Source organism: Takifugu rubripes, chromosome 20 (genome assembly GCF_901000725.2).
Source record: "Takifugu rubripes chromosome 20, fTakRub1.2, whole genome shotgun sequence".
NCBI lineage: Eukaryota > Metazoa > Chordata > Actinopteri > Tetraodontiformes > Tetraodontidae > Takifugu > Takifugu rubripes.
Window position 1 is genome coordinate 8,301,266 of NC_042304.1, and position 18,115 is coordinate 8,319,380.

General features: G+C 46.3%; 1 protein-coding gene across 2 annotated transcripts; it reads left to right on the forward strand.

Annotated features, from left to right (window-relative positions):
* The first annotated feature begins 8,884 nt into the window (after window positions 1-8,884).
* mier2 (mesoderm induction early response 1, family member 2) lies at window positions 8,885-18,085 on the forward strand. 2 transcript variants are annotated; one of them, XM_011614816.2, is made up of 13 exons: window positions 8,885-9,426; window positions 10,660-10,819; window positions 12,029-12,142; window positions 12,219-12,330; window positions 13,071-13,156; window positions 13,305-13,374; window positions 13,442-13,593; window positions 13,908-13,989; window positions 14,774-14,865; window positions 14,952-15,082; window positions 15,238-15,371; window positions 15,857-15,952; window positions 16,184-18,085. In XM_011614816.2, exons 2-13 carry the CDS (start codon window positions 10,715-10,717, stop codon window positions 16,621-16,623), a joined length of 1,614 nt encoding a protein of 537 aa, XP_011613118.1. In that variant the 5' UTR covers window positions 8,885-9,426; window positions 10,660-10,714; the 3' UTR covers window positions 16,624-18,085. The 2 variants fall into 2 exon arrangements, with proteins under 2 accessions (XP_011613118.1, XP_029684092.1); XM_029828232.1 differs by lacking the exon at window positions 15,857-15,952 and having other exon boundaries at window positions 8,977-9,426.
* The last annotated feature ends 30 nt before the right edge of the window (window positions 18,086-18,115 follow it).

The window sequence follows — 18,115 nt, forward strand, 5'->3', positions numbered from 1 at the left end:
AGAATGAATGGTAATTTGTGCCGTGGGGAAAATCTGTACAAATTGGGCTGGTAATGGGTCGGGGAAAGTCCCGCCCTCGGACCAAAACTGCAATGTCTTTAAGCTTCTTATAACCTTTCTTAAGTTTAATTGTTTCCTTTTCTTTCTGTCATTTAAAGTCACTGAGCCTGGATTTGGATGCCCACCCGCTTTTCCTAGTTTATCTTTTATTCCACGTTGAAAGTGAATCTTTAGAAACCTTTAAAATCCTTTAGATCATTTGACTTTGTTAATATATATACATATTTGGATTATAACTCATTGCTGTTGGTAAAACATATTCTCTTTTTTAGGGACTGTGTAAAATCTGGACTGAGGTCTGTTAAGCCTTGATTTGATTCAGTCAATTGAATGAAGAAAACATGGACAGATTCAGGAACCAGACGCCGTGGATCAAAGATGGAGGCATCTGTTTCAGGTAAACGATGTTCTCCAGGTCGTCTTCTGGCCGCATCTCCACCTAAACTAATCTGCCATATCTAATCTAGGACTTCCTTCATCACGAGCGATCATTAGTAGTGTCGCTGGGGTTCGAGGGCTACACTGTCTGCATGCAGAGCAACCACATCCTCCCTGTCGGAGGTCAGGAGCGGGGGTTCTGTGGGCTGATAGGGTATCTGGGGAAATGGTCCTGGTGGTGGGTTATCAGTGGAGGGCTTCAGCCACAGGGTGACTGCCTGTCTAAAAACCAGCCTCGCTGGTTCTGTCAGATAAACTTTTTATCTGGATCCAGCTTAGTGGGGCAACTTCAAAGGATGCGTCACTCAGATCCGCTTTAATTCGTAGGAAATCAGGACTTTACACAAGTGGCCATCTTTCTTTTCCTTTACTTACCTCAGGGACTTAGAGGCATCTTCAGATCTACGAGAGAGGATCGGCAAGCTCACCCAACTCCAGAAGTCTCGTTTGTGACATCATTTATTTTCTTTTACAACGCGGAACCCTTAAACACAAAGTGGACCTCAGGTCCAGAATATGTCAAAAATAACTCTGACCTCAGTTGTGTAAACAGTCATGCCAGATTTTTTTCTCAGAACGGCCTCTCTCATGTGTGGGAAAGCTTGTCTTAGATCCCTGTTTGTGTGTGTGTCTGTGTGTAGGCACGGTGTGTGTCAGTGCCCATTCCCTCGTGTGTTTGTGTTAGCGTCACTCCTTCACCCTGAAAACGCGACTCTCTGCAAACATTCATCTGTTTGCTGCAGGAATCATGAGTCCTATTTCAGGGAGGCTGTTTGCCTTTTGTCCTGTGTGTTTTTCTATAGGAAAAGGTCAGGGTTACATTTCCCCCTGAGATGAGGAGTTATGGGGCTCCACACATGTTTCAGTGACCCCCAGGTTACAGAACATCCACCACCCCCCCAATGCCCACCTCTCCAGCAGTCTGTTGTTCCTCCCCACCCCGAAACTGCAGCTCTCCAAATAAACGCAGTTGGAGCCTGAGAACGAAGGAGCCCATGGACAGAAACAGACCAGGCTCCATCTCCAAATACCACCAGTCCAGACTTAGAACCACTTGAACCTCTCCTGGATGAACCAGAGGGCCGGGCTGTATTTGTGGTGCAGCACAGGTCTGTGCACGTGCATGTTGGAGGCAGCAGGCTGTGTTCTTGGTTTCAGTGGCCAAAAATGGCCTTGTCCCAAAACCCTCACATGTGGTGAGACTTTAATCTTTTCCCACATGTTCCTCTGGATGAATCAACTCGTGAGGCAAATTTGTTCCTGTTTTCATCTGTGTATCCAGGTAGGGTTCATGGGGGTGAGGCCCAGACCACCCACTCCTCTGCTACTTCCTGCAGCTTATTTGGGAGAACATCCAGGCATTCTGGGGTTGGATGGGAAACGTAGTCCTTTCAGCATGCCCTGGGTCCAACCCTTAGGTCTCCTCCCAACTGGACATTTAACCCAAATGTTAATGCAGTTACACAAAAATTGGAATAACTGACATGACCTCAACAATTATTTTCAAAAAATGTCTATGCGAAGTTTCTTGGGGACAGAACGTCGCCGATTCGAATCCAGCAGCAAATTTAAGTGGGAAGGTGAAAGCTACCATTACCGAGGGCCTCTGAGAGCCCCCTAATCCTCCAATTGTCTTTGTTCCCTATTTAAGGATTGTTTTGAAATGTACAAAGAAAAAAATCCAAAGCTTTATTGGTATGCCAGCATATCTGTGCGTCCATTCAGAGTATAACCCAGTGAGAACCTGACGGAGCCACTGTATGAATGGGCCATGTTTGTGAATGAAGCGCTGTGTGAATGGCGATCAGTCACCGTCGGACTAACAGCCTCTGTGGCCCGTGTGACACGGCGATTCTCCATATAAAGGAAGGCTTGATAGAGATCTGCAGTGGTAGTAAAGGCTACCACGGTGACCGCTCAACCAGCAACGACAGTAAGACAGGCTGGAAAAAGCTAAAGCTCCCCGGCTCCGGGGACACGCTGAACAAAATAATGGCTGAAAACACACTTCACATCTCATTACACAGGTGACGCTGACAGCTGACCGCAGGCCCGGAGCAGGTCAACGCAACCCAAACAAAGTGCAGCTATCATAGGTGTGACTTCTTCATTTTATTGAGCTTTAATCTCAATAGCATCGTAATGCAGCCCCTTTTATTTTAGGCGGGCCACTGCTGTGGTTACCTCATGGCAAAAAAAGTATTCCTGTACATAGTATTCCTGAAACTTTCCCATCGTGTGCTGGACACATGTTTCTCTGGTGTACCTGACAGCGCCTCCACGGTCCACTTAGGTTTCTAACACCCTCCAACCCTTTGCCCACGATCACGTCAGCACCCTCGCCACTCCACATGTGTCGCTGTGGGCGCCGCGCGGTGTGCTGCAGCTGTGCAGAGGCCGCCACCACGCCCCAGCTGAGGACGAGAAAAGGATGACTGTAATGGTCAATGCTTGTTTATTGATGGAGGGCAAAGTGAACAAGAGGTGAAAAAAGGTGGATGGTGGGGGAGGTGCGGGTGCGGGTTAGACAGAGAGAATTCAGCGGGAAAATAAACAGAGGGCTGCAAAGAGAAGAGCCAACAAGGATACGTCAGATGCGTCTGGGGTTTATGTGCCCGCTGTACAAACATGAAAGAGTTTACAGTTTCCTGAAGGAATCCTTTCCAATGGTTCAGCCTCGAGATTAAACTGCTACAGACTGTTTTAAACTGGTCTTTGGACCGGCAGAATCTGACCGATTAGACTACTGAAGCAGGAAAATGGACATTTGTCCCCACTATTTTGACTAAAAAGGATGTCAAGCGTTACCATGTAGACCCAGACCCAGTTCTGGATTGGCTTGTGGAGATGTTTGGAAAATGACAAATGAAGCCTAATCTTGTACGTTTGCGTGTTTGGCTTGGTGCGTAAGGACATTTTCCAGCACGCTCAGGTTTTGGAGCCAACTCTTTTCAAGTGTGTCGGGATGGAGTGAATTACGAGGTATCGCAATTTGCACATTTTTAAGGCTTATTAGACCTAAGGATTCTCTGTCTCACCATTGTTTTCCATGGACACAGACCCAAAGATAAAGACATGACCTCAGAGTGTGCTGCCAGCGCCGTCGCCTCAGAGGCACTTGGCATTCCCACTGCCTTGGAAAACCCTGGAAAATGGCCCTCAACGGTTGAAAGAGAAACAAGCCTATACGGGACATTAGCAATCACATCTGAGGCGGATGATAGCGCTCGAACAGGAAACTTGATTTGGTTTCTGTTTACTGGAATTGTTACAATGCACTTCAACTACGCAGTCTGGCCTCCTGAGTGCGTAAGAGGAAACAGGGGTTACAGGATAGAGCGCGCACGAGTCAGCTGGGCTCCAGCCGTAAAAGTAAACGCGCGTTGAAGGCGGCGACGGTTGACCAGTGATGTCATATTTTCAAGTTCATATCCAACCCGTGCTTCAGAGGCAGACGAGGGCTGGTTATGACCACAGGTTAACGTTGGACTCAGACAATAGTGCAGTTGTGTGCCGCATCTATGGCACATGTGTGCACACGCAGCCGTGAGCCCAGGGCGTGAAAGGCCCGTGTGTCTGGGCGTCGCTGATTTAATGACACCACTTACTGCCCCGATTCACACACAGGTTCTTGTGCATATTTGGGAGAGGAAAAAAACCACGCAACATCAGAGGGGATCGAACCAACAGAGAATCGGTTGTGTCAGTTGGGTCAGCGGGGGACACGTTTAGGTATCCGTGTTTGATGATTCCTCCTAGTCCCGAAAGCCCCCCCCCACACACACACACACACACACACTTTTTAAAAAATGAATTTGATGGATCTCATGCTTGCGAGTGGACTAAATTAGGGCCAAAAATGGTAAATGTCAGTAACAGAGCGAGGGGGGAGGGGGGGGGAGGTGGGGAGAGGCTGAAACAGGACAGGGCAGAGCCACTCACGTCTTTCCACTCCTGTGTTTTCAGTCCTGCTCGTTGCCTCTCAGAGGAAATGCCCTCCAAATTTTTCCATGAAATTTCCTTTCTTTTCCGGTGCAAAAGACTATTAATAAAACCAGCCTAAACTGCGTCACCCCCCCCCCCCCCCCCCCCCAAACACCCCCCCACCACCCTCATCTTTACAACACCATCACCAATATAAAGAATTAATGAAACACCTCACTTCTCCTCTGCAACAGGAAATGTGTTTGGCCACGCCTTTTTGTAGGTGTAACGTCATCTTTACATTGAAACCCTGCTTGAAAAACACACACTCTCACACATACAGACACACACACACACACACACACTCACTCCTGGTTCAGATCTCACACTCCCTACAGCCTTGCTTGGCATGTTGTATTAATTGTTCAGGTACGCGTGCATAGCAACACAATACAAGGAAACAAACGTCTCCCGAGCCCGGTGATATCACTTCTGAATATAATCATTGTTGCCTGAATTATTGGTCACCATAAAAGACTTCCAGGGCTGCTTCTTCTGAGGGGGACAGATCTCATCAGACCATCAGCAAAAATATGTTCTTATCTCCTGCAGATAAGTGAGGGGTCACTGGGAGACCTCTCAACCCAGCCTATTCACTGCTCTACTCGGAAAAGCGGATATTTCGGAGTCCAAGATGAAATGTGAAGTAAAACACAGCTCAGAGGAAGCGTGCTGCCAGCTGCGTGACCTCCTGTGCTCTGCTGTCTCCTGCAGCATGTTGGTTTAGCGGGGACTTTGAATAGAAGCCCTAAATCCCAGTTAATCTGCCACAGCGCTGGGAGAACTGGGCACTCCGCAGCCTCGCTATCTGTTGATCAGCTTTGTGCTGCTCTGCTGCGGCCGGCCCCACCGAGACGCAAACATCCTGTTTAGAGAGGGAGTGGGAAAGAAAAGGGGACGACGGTGAAGCTCGTCAGTAAGGGAGGCTGGCTGCGGCGTCTGTGAGAAAATCCACGCAGCCGTCACAGGTACATGTGCTTCTAAATGTGTAACAGCATTTCTGTCAAGGCAACAGCGGTTAACCGTCATGCACTCAGAAGCCCAGAGGAAGAGCTGAAGGAGCCCTGGTTCTGCTCCCCTAAATCAGCCATTTCTCCACCAGACGAGCATAAAAGGCCGATTTGCTGTTAAAGTACTCTTGGTTTTGTGGTCTGTGTCAGTTGAGAGCACCGAGACTACTCAAGTAAGAGTATTTGTTGTTGCCCCGGGGGAGTCTTCAGCGGATGGGTCAACCCACGCACAGGACAGCATCGCCCCCTAGTGAACAGTAGTTCCACAGTAAGTAGATTAAAGGAGGAAGCCTAATGATGGAATTAGAGGTCACACAAAAAAGCCCTTATGAAACATGTTGATATGTTCTTAAAACGAATTATGGATACATGAAAATGTCAAAGCTTCTAATGAATTTGCTGACTAGAAAAATCACACATGACCGGTATCGAAACAATGCCTAAAAGCTAACACAGCAAAGGAAACAAGATAAGCCGGGAGGTAAAGGGTCGAATACATTCATGGGGCAGGTTGAAGAATGCTCATGTGGTTGGCTGATGCACGTTCGTGAGGATTTCTTTAACCAGCAGCGCAGCATGATGATGACCTGTGGTTACACAGGATGACATCCACAAGGACTGGATGACCAGAGGGTGATTTAACCACCAGTCCCGCCTGTTAACACTGGTTTTTGGGAGATTTATGTGCAGCAGAACAGTTTCAAACTGGGTTTTTACCAGTGAAATCTACTAATTTTTCTTCTCTCGCACTGAGCCTGGACAAAAGGGGCAAATGTCTGTTCCGTGCTCCCTGGCGGCCATACCACCGTGTTTTGGTGTTGACTAATAAGGCTTTCATTCTCATACTCAGGAAGTAACCTGAGGAATGAGGAAATTCCACGACCCCTTCCTTCCATTCTTTCAGTTTCAGTGTGTCAAATAACAAACTGCTTTCCTCAGAGTATATTTCCCCCCTCTGAGTCACTATGACGTAGCAGCTCACGCTTGATGAAACTGATTCCTTTTGTGTTGGACATGTCCAGCGGCAGCGGAGCGTCGTTCAGGAATCCTATTGTCCTCTTCAGCATCAGTGTGGAAGAATAGATTTTCTTATATATTATTAATTCAATTGATGTTAACGCTGTACTTTAATGTTTTTTTTTGTTTTTAAAAAAACAAAAAAAAACATCAGACCTTCACACAATCAATTACCTTCATTACAATAAATAACAAAAATGTTCAATTAAAAATTGTAGACAGAATATATTGTATTTAAGAAGTTCTTATGGTAAATTTTTCATCATGACACAATGATATTTTTGCATTTTTGGCTGTTAAGAACATTTCCTATTGCCAGTCATCAGTTGATTAAGTCAGAGAATACAGTCTGAAAAATGTCGATGTAAAAATTTTTAACAAAGCAAAATCTAAACATTAATCAGAATATGGTTCTTTGAACTCCGGGCTATGATGGGTCATGGCCCTGTTCAATCAAGTGTACGCCTGTAGCGCACCCTGTAGACCAAAGTCTTAACTGCATCCATTAATAATTCTGGTCAAAAATATTAAATCATCTCACTTAAGAGTAAAACAGTAAAGTTCTTAAGTAAAGTTCTTAAATCGGAGGATGAATTTTAAATTTCTGATTAAATGCCTGCTTTTCAGGGACTGGCAGAGAAAGTGACCCTGTATCAGAGTGGGTAAGAATACAGATGTGTGTGTGTGTGTGTGTGTGTGTGTGTGTGTGTGTGTGTGTGTGTGTGTGTGTGTGTGTGTGTGTGTGTGTGTGTGTGTGTGTGTGTGTGTGTGTGAACCCCTTCACATCAGTAGGTGTGTGTTAACGGATTTCTGCTGGAGGACACATTGGCTGTTTTTTCACTTAAAAATGTGTTTGCACAAAAAGTGATTGATTAAGGTGCCCCTGAGATGGAAAACAACCAAATCTTCCCGTCATAAAAGATGTCGGATTATTGTCAGACTTCTTTAGTGAAGGTTACAGTTTATGTAAAAACAGCAGTCACTGAAGCATCAACGGTGTCATAAAGCAAAAGATAATTTAATGCGTTAACAGGAGATTAAAGTAGTTTTACCACGAAGGTCGTGATGAAGTAGGACATGATTGATTCAGCACCAGGAATGTTGTATAAACAGCCAGTCTCTGTGTCCCAACATACGGGACAGTTGCATCACCCGACTGGAGCCAACACGTCCATCCGCTCTGGACATGTTCAGCTGTCTGCAGGTCCTGAAATGTTCTGAGGCCCTTTTCACCTCTTGTTTTCACTGAGTGTTCTGGACAATGAGCCTCACCATGAATCTAAACTTCCACACGTGAAGAACAGTTTCTCCCCAAGTGTAATCGAGCTAAATTCCCATATTTCCCCCCTCATCCTCACCCCTCAGAAGCAGAGAGAACAATCCCAACCCAATATATCATATGACACTCAGCCCTCAAACACATTATGGAACACTTTTATATGTCTTAATCCTTAGATTCTATTTTTATTCTGTTTGTATGTGTGTGTGATGAAGCTGAATGGTCTTATTCATGTCACAAGACAGCTTTTATTGCGTGTGTTAAATTCAATAACATTGAAGGCTTCTTCGTTGCAAATCCGTGTTCTCTTTCTGCTAGATCATATGTTAATGGTAGCCTCGTCACTGCATCCAGCACTACACATTTACAATCTTCTTTCCTCTCTAGGAACGCTTAAAACACAACACAGATTAGGAAAAATAGAGCCCACATATATTTAATAAAGAAACGGACAGCAGTCCCTGCTTGTAAAAGTACAATAAAAAGCCTTTAAGGGGGGTAATTAAAGGAAAGAAAAGTCTCTCTGGGCTTGTTGAACACAAAATATATACAAGGTTTTTTGTTTTACTGAGTTTAATGCCTCATTTGGAAGACCACATCACCCCATCAAAGCAGAACACGGGTGCAGAACCCATGAGTTTGCATTTGTTCACAGGACATTTTCTCCACACTAAAAGTGGAACCAGTCAGAAAGGAGCAGTCAGCCAGGCTAACGGAACCCTTTGTTTCTGCTTGTGTGAATTAGCCTTTTGTTGAGCACAAACCCACTTCTTTTGACTCGTCGTGACTAAGATGATGTGGACGAGCTGAATTTGATACAGGCCTGGTCTGTTTTACTGTTTTACGGACCTTCAAGTGGCTGATGATCTTTATTATTACTTTTTAAGTTTACTTACCACGAGAGCTAAAAAAGAACAAAACCCAACAATTGTATATTTATAATTTGCTCTCATTAAACACAGTGGGTTAAAATTCATTGCCGAATAATCTCTCTCTCTTCCAATGGCCAGAATATGTCTGAACAAGTCATCATGTGATGATGACTTGTGATGATGACTTGTGATGATGACTTGTGGTCAGGCAATATGACCTGACCACATATGCTGCAGACACACATGCATAACACTGGCTTCTCTATCTGGGCAGTGCTGACAGCTGACAACAGAACCATATAGCTTTATCTGTTTGGACCACGTCCTCCCCCCTCCCACATTCACACCTTCTGCACAAAGTCCACAACTCACAACCTCCAACATGCCAGTTCAGCAACACTTGCAGGGTAAAAATGTATAAGCACTGACATGTAAAAAGAAAAAGAAAAAAAAGAAAGAAAGAAAGAAAGAAAGAAAAAGAAAGTGAAGGGAAGAATAATAGTGTTTTTAAAAAGTTTGAAGTTCCAACTTCTTCATAACTGGTTTTAGAAATACAGAAACGGGAGCTTGATTTAATAACTGAATATAGCCTAATAACAATGACCGTGTAAGCGGAGGGCCAAAACAGCAGAATTCTTCCTAAATGAGCCGGGCAGATCGAACTGGGGCTCTGCACGTTTGCGGTAATAAACGGAGCTGCTGTGCAGAAGAGCAGCTCTACAACATCCGGGCAACAGTCCGCTTGCGCAGAAACGGAATGGCGGAGGTAAGTGTGCGAAAACGAGGAAGGTAACGACCCGAAATGTTGTAGAAACTGGGCCCGGTTCCTGACTTGCGGCACTTCGCATGCCGACACGCGGCCGCCGGCGGCTCCTCCGGCCGGCGAACGGCGGCTGAAGTCGGGCTAAGGCGAGCTTTGGAGGCGGAAAGCGGGGGCAGAAAGGCAGCCTGGGCTCTCCGGCGTATCGCCCGTCTCCGCGTTCTCGGCTTTTAAAGAGCCTGCTGTCGTGATAGTAAAGCCGGGGAAACAATAGGAGCCCGGCCCGTCTCTCGACACGGTGGTGCTGAAGTATTTCAGGTGCGCCCCGCTGAGGGGGGAGGAAAAGTTGGGAGGGATGTCACGACTCGGCGGCGGCCAAACTCCGCTCGGCTCTTTCGAAATGAGGAGAACTAGTTTATTTCCTTCTTGTGCGAGAGGAAGACACGTTCAGCACCAAGTCACAGGAAAGCGCCCCTGGTCAGACAGACAGACAGCGCCCGGTGGGCTGCGAGGACCCCTCTCCGGCCGCCCCCTTTCTACTTTTGCAGCAGGGTAGCCGAGGAATGGCAGGAATTTGTGATGTTGTGGAATTATCTGTGTGCTTTTTGCTGTGTGTGACTCGGCCGGGATGGTTCACACCCACCTTCTGCCTGACCTCCACCCTTTTAGAAGTTTTTTCCACCTCTCCATTGGACTCACAGAGGGCCTTGGCTCACCAAAGCCGCTGGCATTTAGCTTATGTGAACAAACAAACAACAACAAAAACTTATTTAGTTCCTGAATTGTTCTGCAAAAAGTGTCGTTTTTAAACGGGGTTGCTGGATTGAGTCCGGTGCTTTGCGCTATCATTTGAGCCTTTTCTTCAGAGGTCGGGCTGATGTCTAATTGGACCAGGCGGGTTGGCCATTACTTGGTGCTGCTGCCGCGTGACCCGAACTGCTGAGATAGAGGCTGCAGAACTTTGCAGGACCTTCTCCCTTTTGCTAAAACACCGGCTGTCTGTTCACACCTTCTCTTTCTTCAGAATCGGGTCTTAAGTCCGGTTTTGTCTCACATATACGGGCACAATTCTGGGCCACCTGTGGTGGCCAGCTATATCCTGATTGGAACAGTTTGGGCTCTCATTAGGCCTCTGTGAGAGGCTGCTGGTACAGGAGAGCTATCCTGCCAGGTTTTAATGCACTCCATATGCTTCGGGGGGGTTCTGTACCACCGGTAATAATGTGTGTTTGTGTTTAGGTGGAGAAACTATGCTGGAACACAAGTGTGGTGGTTGTGGTCTAGTGGAGAGTGGATGCGGTACAGAGATGAAGACCCTCAGCTGGAGTCACAGGAGCAGTCCACACAGGAACTGGAGGAGAACTTTCTCCTTATGAAGATGGCAGCAGGGCCCCACACTGTACGTCCAGGTTCTCCCATGAATTATTACTGTTCCCGTTAAAGAGGTAGATCCTGCTAACTTGCTTAGCAGCAGATGAGGGAAAAGAGTGTTTGAGTAGATATCAGCAACAGGTGATACCAGGACAGTGCAGGTGGGTTTCCTGTTCAACGAAAGAGTCCAACAACAGTTGTTTTAGATCAGAGCTCAAATTCATTTAGGATCCGGTGAGATCTACCCAGCTCTACCTCTTCTTGAGGCCTCTTCAGGAAGCCTAGAAACCTGGAAGCCTGGCTGGGCCTGAAGCTGTAAGAGTGCAGTTGGTAGAAATAATATTTTTCTGAATGGATTTTTTTCCCAGTACGATCAAACTGTAATCCTGAGTCTTGGGACACAGCAGCTGACTCCGGCACCTTAAATTTAAGGTGTGACGGGTGTTTGACGTGCGTGTGTGTCCCATTAGTTTCATAGTAATGTCTCGGAGGCCGGTCCAGGGCAGCCAGGGGGCTGGACGAGGGTCTGATTTTAGACATTCCTGCTATGTCACATTTACCTTCACGAGGCTGCGGTATCCTTTAGTCTGGGTTGACAATATGTCCAAGTGAGGGGTGATTGTTAAGACTGTACTGACCTTGACCTTTGACCCCTGACATTTTTGATATTTTGGGGATCTTTCCCCCGCTGGTCTTAGTTGTTAACACGTTACCTGATCAGTTTCTTCTCCAAGGGGATTGGTATTGGGCTGTAATCCAGGGGTCCCCACGTTACTGGAGACAGATGTCTGTCCGTCCAGAAGCAGACGTAGAAGAGGGAAAAGCATCTCTTTCTTGCCTTCACCTGTCCAGTTTAGTGGAGTAGAGCGTTGATCGGTTATGACCATCTTATTGATTACCGTAAACGTTTGCCAGAATTAAATCACGCTGCTCCATCATGCCTCCTTGGAGGACAATTGATTAGAAAGAAAACAAGTGCTACGACCTGATGCAACAAGTGCTAGCGTTGCCATGTGTCAGGAAAGCTTTTCAGAGCAGATTTCTCTGGGTTGGAGCTCCAAAGATCCAAAGAAGGAGACATTTAACATTGGTCTGTTGTGTTTTGTATGAAGTTGTTTGGTTTAGAAAAGGTTTAAGATGCCACAAAAAGGCCTATTTAGGCAAAAGGGGGAAGTTGAGAGCGCTGATCTTTCAGATGTGAGCTGGTCTTCTCTGGTCTTCCTCCATCGCCCTCTAGGCCGGTGAGCTTTCTTTGGAGGAGATGCTGGCCCTGTACAGCTACACGGGGCCCGGTTCAGAGAAGGACACCGGCCGCATGGCTGCCGACCTGCCGAACATGACACTGGACAAGGTGAGATCCACCGCGATGACACAGACGTCTCGCGAGGATTCTGTTCATTGGCTGACTTGCTGTGCTGTGCTTCTAGGATCAGATGTCTGAGGATCTGTTTGCAGGGCAGGAGGAAGAGGACTCATCTGTGGATGATCTGACCCCCTCAGTCACATCAAATGGTTCTGATGTGCTCCAGCACCCCCCCAGTACGGCTGCACCCTCACCCTGTTAATGGCATTAGCTGGTTCATTTGTTTTTTATCACATCTTTGTTGGGATACTGCTTCATTACTCAGAGCTGATAAAACCTTATGAGACTTCCAGCTATCGACGTGGAACAGGTCACTCCTGGTGGTGTAGACGCCCCCCCGTCAGTTTCCCTGGGAGGGTGTCGTTGTATGTGTAGCTCCAACAGCGCTCAATTCCCAGAAAGTAGAGCAGAAATCAGGAGGTGGGTCAGGACTCAAAGAGAGCTGGGCGAGGACATAGACAGGAGGCGGACCAGTGTCTTCTCCTGAGAGAGGAGAAACTGGCAGAGCTGTGCAATTCTCCATCAGGCTACAGTTTGGTTTTTTTTGTTTGTTTTACTATTCCTACTAAACTGTCAGAAACAGCCATCAGGAGGGTGGGGTGAAATCCCACATCCTTCAGTTGGACCTCGCGGCCCAGCACCACGCAGCTCGATGAAGCTGTGGAACAAAAGGTCCAGTTGGACCAGTGAGTTACTGGTGCTGTGTAGGTTTTCTTATACTATGGGGAGGACCAGTCCATCAGGAGTGGCTGCAGGCCTCCGTGAGCCACAACACCAGTTGCTGCGATGGTGTTCACATATTAGCTCTGATCGGAGATCGGCAGTTTTAGCATTTTGTCGTCCATACGAGCCACAATTTCATCAGTAGATTTTCTATTTTTCTACTTATCTGTTCCTCCTAATCTTCGTCCCCAAGGTGAAAAAGACAAAGACACAGGCACGGGCAGCTCGTCAGACGAGGACTCGGATGATGCCTGCTCCCCCTCCAATGAAGAGCACAAGGTAGGATGGTAAAAATATTGTAGGGACAGTAAAATGACCCCATACACGTGACATGTCATTTTATTTTCATGTCAACTTCAGAGTCCAGAAACAATCTGTTTTTACACTCACTTTCGTTTTGTTTTTTTTTTTATTTTTTTTTTTAAAGGAGATCATGGTTGGCTCAAAGTATCAAGCGAAGATCCCTCCGCTGGGTTCCTACATCTATCAGGAGAGAGGTAAGAGACTTCAAGGTTCAACGTCTTCATGGCATTTCTGCTGGGCTCTTTTTCTTTGTTCTTCTAGACTTCTGCTTTGAAGACCAACTGCTGTGGAGGCCTGGTGTCCTGCCAGGAAAAGAAGTGGAAGAGTTCCTGCTTTACGTGCAGAAACAGTGTGACCAGCAGGGGGCGGCAGGCACACAAACACCGGGGGACGCTGTACGAGACAATGAACAGGTACGGAGACGACTAGTTAAATGAAGCCTGTGTGAGCCACGGTAAACTGATGCCAACAGGTTAGTTAGACTGACTGTCGTCCAGTTCATTGATGCCTGAATCACTCTGAAGACAGGCGGACAGTTTTAGACCTGTGCAGTAGAATCACTTCTCTGCAAATATTGACAGTGTCGCCAAAGACACTAATATGATATCAGACTGATAAACAGCGTAAATAGACTAGTCTGGTAACAACAAAACGCAGCCAATGACCCTGCTATTCTGAGCATGAAGGGCAGTGGAAGCCTCACTTTTAATCCTCCTTTTATCCTCAGGCACTGTATGAACTGGTGAAATGCAACTTTAATGCAGAAGAAGCTCTGAGACGATTGCGCTTCAATGTGAAAGTGTTTAGCGGTGAGAGTCCTTTCTGTGTATATTTACTCATCCCCATCTAACGTTCTGTTACAATCCACTAACATTGTGACACTAATGAGTATGAATAAGGTATTTCTGAAATAAAACCATTTAACATTAGTTGATGGTTTATTTTAAAGATCCTCCTCTAAACTGGTCTGTGGGAGTGACGGAACATGACCGAGTCTGTTTAGCTGACTCCAATAACTAGAAATAATGTGATCACTTTATAATGAGATCTGACAAGTTTAGAACTGAAAAGCTTTAAATGTTTCCATCAGTTTATCTACTTCCTTTGGGAGTATGTATATAGTGACACAGGACTTCCTGTTGAACACGGCGATGCCAAGCATTAGCGGTGTGGTAGCTCATAGACCTCCAAAGCAGGCTACACACTGGTGCTCTCCTTTCTTCACACACCACATTTGTTGTCTTTTGTCACCTGCTCCATTTTCTACATTAGTTTTTTACACATACAGTACTTTGATGTAAAAGATCGAATAATCAGATTAATGAGTAGACAGGCCTGAAGACATCAGAGTATTGGGAAGAAAGCCAGGTGTGATAATCTGATTTCTCACAACCAGATAACTGCTGTTGTCCAAAAAACGATGGTACATATCACAGTATGCTGTTCACACCACCACGTGAATAATCTGATACCTTCATTAATCTGATAATCAGATTTTTATGGCCACGTAAACGGTCTCTCTGTCTGTTCCAGCCTCAACCTTCGACTCATTCTTTTAACTGTGATGCTAAAATACTCTGGTTTTCCTGTCAGATTTGTGTGCTTGGAGTGAAGAAGAGTGCAGGAACTTTGAGCACGGCTATCGAGTTTACGGCAAAAACTTCCACCTCATTCAGGCCAATAAGGTGAGATTCCAGCGCGCCGCTGCGCCGGCGTAGCTTGATTTGATTCGAACCGCCTTCGCAGCAGCTGTCGTATCCCTCCCCGTCAGGTACGCACGCGCTCAGTCGGGGAGTGCGTGGAGTATTACTACATGTGGAAGAAGTCTGAGCGTCACGAGCACTTTACCCTTCAGGCCACCAGGGTGACCAGGAAGAAATTCAGCCTGCAGCCCGGAAACACGTGAGTGTTGCTGAGAGGAGGAATGATCGACACAATCCACCCGCTCAGTGGGCTGATCACCAATATTAGCCTGCTGGCCGTATCTTTACCATAAATCTCTGGATAATTCCATCTGTGGTAGTTTGTTGACCGATAAACTGTTGTGTTGTGTTCAGGGACTATGGCGATCAGTACGGGGAGCTGGGAGAGCTGGATGGAAGTAATAATTCTTCAGACCTGCTGTCTCAGAGTTCGGGGCAGCCAGAGTCACCGTTACCTCCACAGTCGAGCCTGGACCTGGACAGACGAGGTAAACATGGAGCTGTTGGGCGGAACCTTGAAGCAAAAGTTTGTTATAAGGCAGCAGATCTTTTAGTTAACAGTCCCACATCACATAAAGCCGGTTTTAAGGATACACTGTCGTTCTACATCCAAAGAACATGGCAAAAGAGGCAGTGGGAGCCATTTTTCACTCTTTGTCCCGTATGCAGCCCATTTACACACATCCCATCATGTTTCACACGTGTCAGATTTCATTGTGTCCAGTGAATTGATTTTTTTATTTTTACATTATGTTGTGTTTTGCCTCCTTCATGTTTTATTTTCTCGCTTTCTGTATGTATGTATGTATGTATGTATGTATGTATGTATGTATGTATGTATGTATGTCTGTATGTATGTATGTCTGTATGTATGTATGTATGTATGTATGTATGTATGTTGTCGTGTCTGCTCATGCATGCTTGCATGTGTGCGGGTGCTTGTGTGTGCATGCGCACCTGTTGCCATCCAGAGGAGGAGGGCCGTCCTCGCCGCAGACGAACCCCCCGCTTTCTCTTAAAGCCGTGATCTGGGTCCAGGCAGGCCGCAGGCAGCAGACTGGGCCTGCAGGTAAAGAGGAAGTAGAGTTCACTAATGTGCTCGTTAACAGGAAGTTTGAATTGTGCTTTTTTTAAAATTCCACCTACCTTTGATTTTTGTTAAAAACTGTATAGGAAAATTGCAAATTTCAGCTTTTCCTTCATTGGTATTGAGCCAAAAAGCCTGAACTTTAAATCTTGAAGAGTGTTTTAAGGCTTTTTTTTGCTCATGTCTGTGTTGAACTCCTCCACATCTGTCCAGATGGTGAGCTGGCGACCGTGCCATCAGACACATGTGGCGATGGCTGTCCTTTCTCCTTCTCGCCTGTGGACGACCTGCAGGATCCTGGCTCGGACCTGCATTGTCCCTCAGCTCCATTCGAGCTCCAATCTCCGCCCTCCCCTCAGTGCTCCCACTGGACTATCGGGAGTCCGATTCAATCCTGCCACAACAACCACTGTCTTTGCTTCCCGGGCTCCTGCTTCTATCAGCTGGACACGCCTGCTGGACGTTTTGTCCCGGAGCGGCGGGACTGTGGTACGATGGTGGACGCAACCGACTCTCATGAACTACAAGTGGAATTTAGACTGTCTCCACCTGCTTCACCCCCCTCGTCTGCTGTCCTGGCGTCACACTTCCAGGCCTTCGGTGGCCTGACGCAGCCGTCTCCCGTCCAGCACCCCCACTCTGTCACACAATGAAGGAGATGAACGGAACGCTGGTACTCTGGAACCAGGAAAAAGTGCATTTATTTAACTCAATGAAACAGACCTACTTCCTGTGCCGGGGGGGTGGGGCTTGTCCATGTGAAACATTGAACATATGACTGTGACATGTTGATCATGTGTTGCTGCTGTGACCACAACACAAAGCCGCTGCGAGCGGCCAGCAGCCCCTCTTTTTGTCACGAGAGATCGGTGATCGATCTTTATTCTGTTGTTTTTATTTATCAAGATTAAAACGCTCGACTGCAACTCCCCAACTCTCCAGCACGAGCCGAATGAGGTCCTTTACATGTTCTGTCCACACTTGTGCTGCTGCGAGAGCTGTCTCTGAAGAGCGCGGAGCAGCAGACTGTCCCCCAGCCCCTCACCCCCTCTGTCCTCTGAAGACTGAACGCTCGCTGAGGTTCAATGATGAACTCCCTCTTCATCCTGCTTTCTGATCTCATCCATTAAAAACCTCCCTGATATGCAGATTAAAACATACACGTGTGACAAACCTGTGCTTAAACTCGGGCATCCGTTAGCTTAGCGCAGCCAGTCAGCGAAGGCCTGAACAAAGGTGCCGTGTTGACGATCGCGCGTTGGTCCCGACTGCTTCGTTGAATAATGTCATTTTTCTCTGAACATTCACTTTACAATCTACATCTGATTGACTGTTTTTAACCTCAGTTTGTTGCTACTGTGCCCACAGAGTTTGAAATTAGTGTTATTTATTTTAAAGCTACATTTTGCAAGAGTTTGGCCATAATTGTCTGAAATATCAAAGACGTAGACATCCCTGTGATAAAGGGGATTAATTCTAGTTGGGATGTAGAGGTTTACATGCTGTTAGAATGTTAGAAAATGGAGGAAAGAAATTTCTCTATTCCTCTATTTCTCAGCTAAAAAATAAGATCAAACAGGACTTGAAACATAAAAGCTGAACTTGCTGCCTTGAACGAGTTCCCTCATCTGGTGGTTTTCTGTCAATCCTCAGTGTTTCTGCTGTTAATCACCTGTGTATTTGCTCTTGTGGAGCCTAAGAAATTGTGTCTATTCCCTGTTTCCCCAGTTTGTTGTCCAGTTGGTTCGACATGGCCTTGACCCGGGGTCACGATAAGGTCAGAGCAGACAGTCTGCACAGCTCCAGCAGGTGGTTACCATGTCGACTCATTCGCTTAAACTGGAGCATCGAAACAAATTCAGTGTTAAAACATCAAATTTAGGACTAATTAATTCATAAACATGAAGCCAAAGGTTGCATGTCTGTATGTATTTCTGCCAACTTGTGTTCCTGTAAACACGCGGGTTCTTCCTGTAAAGTCACGACTGGTTCTGCTCAGTCCTGAATCAGCAGACCTCACTTTTACTTTCTGTTTTTAGCAGCGTATTGTACCACTTCTGTTCTGGTTATAAATATATTTTGTAAAAAGATTTATTAAAATGAGCTTGGAAGGAATCCTATTGTTAATGATTATCAAGTAACTAA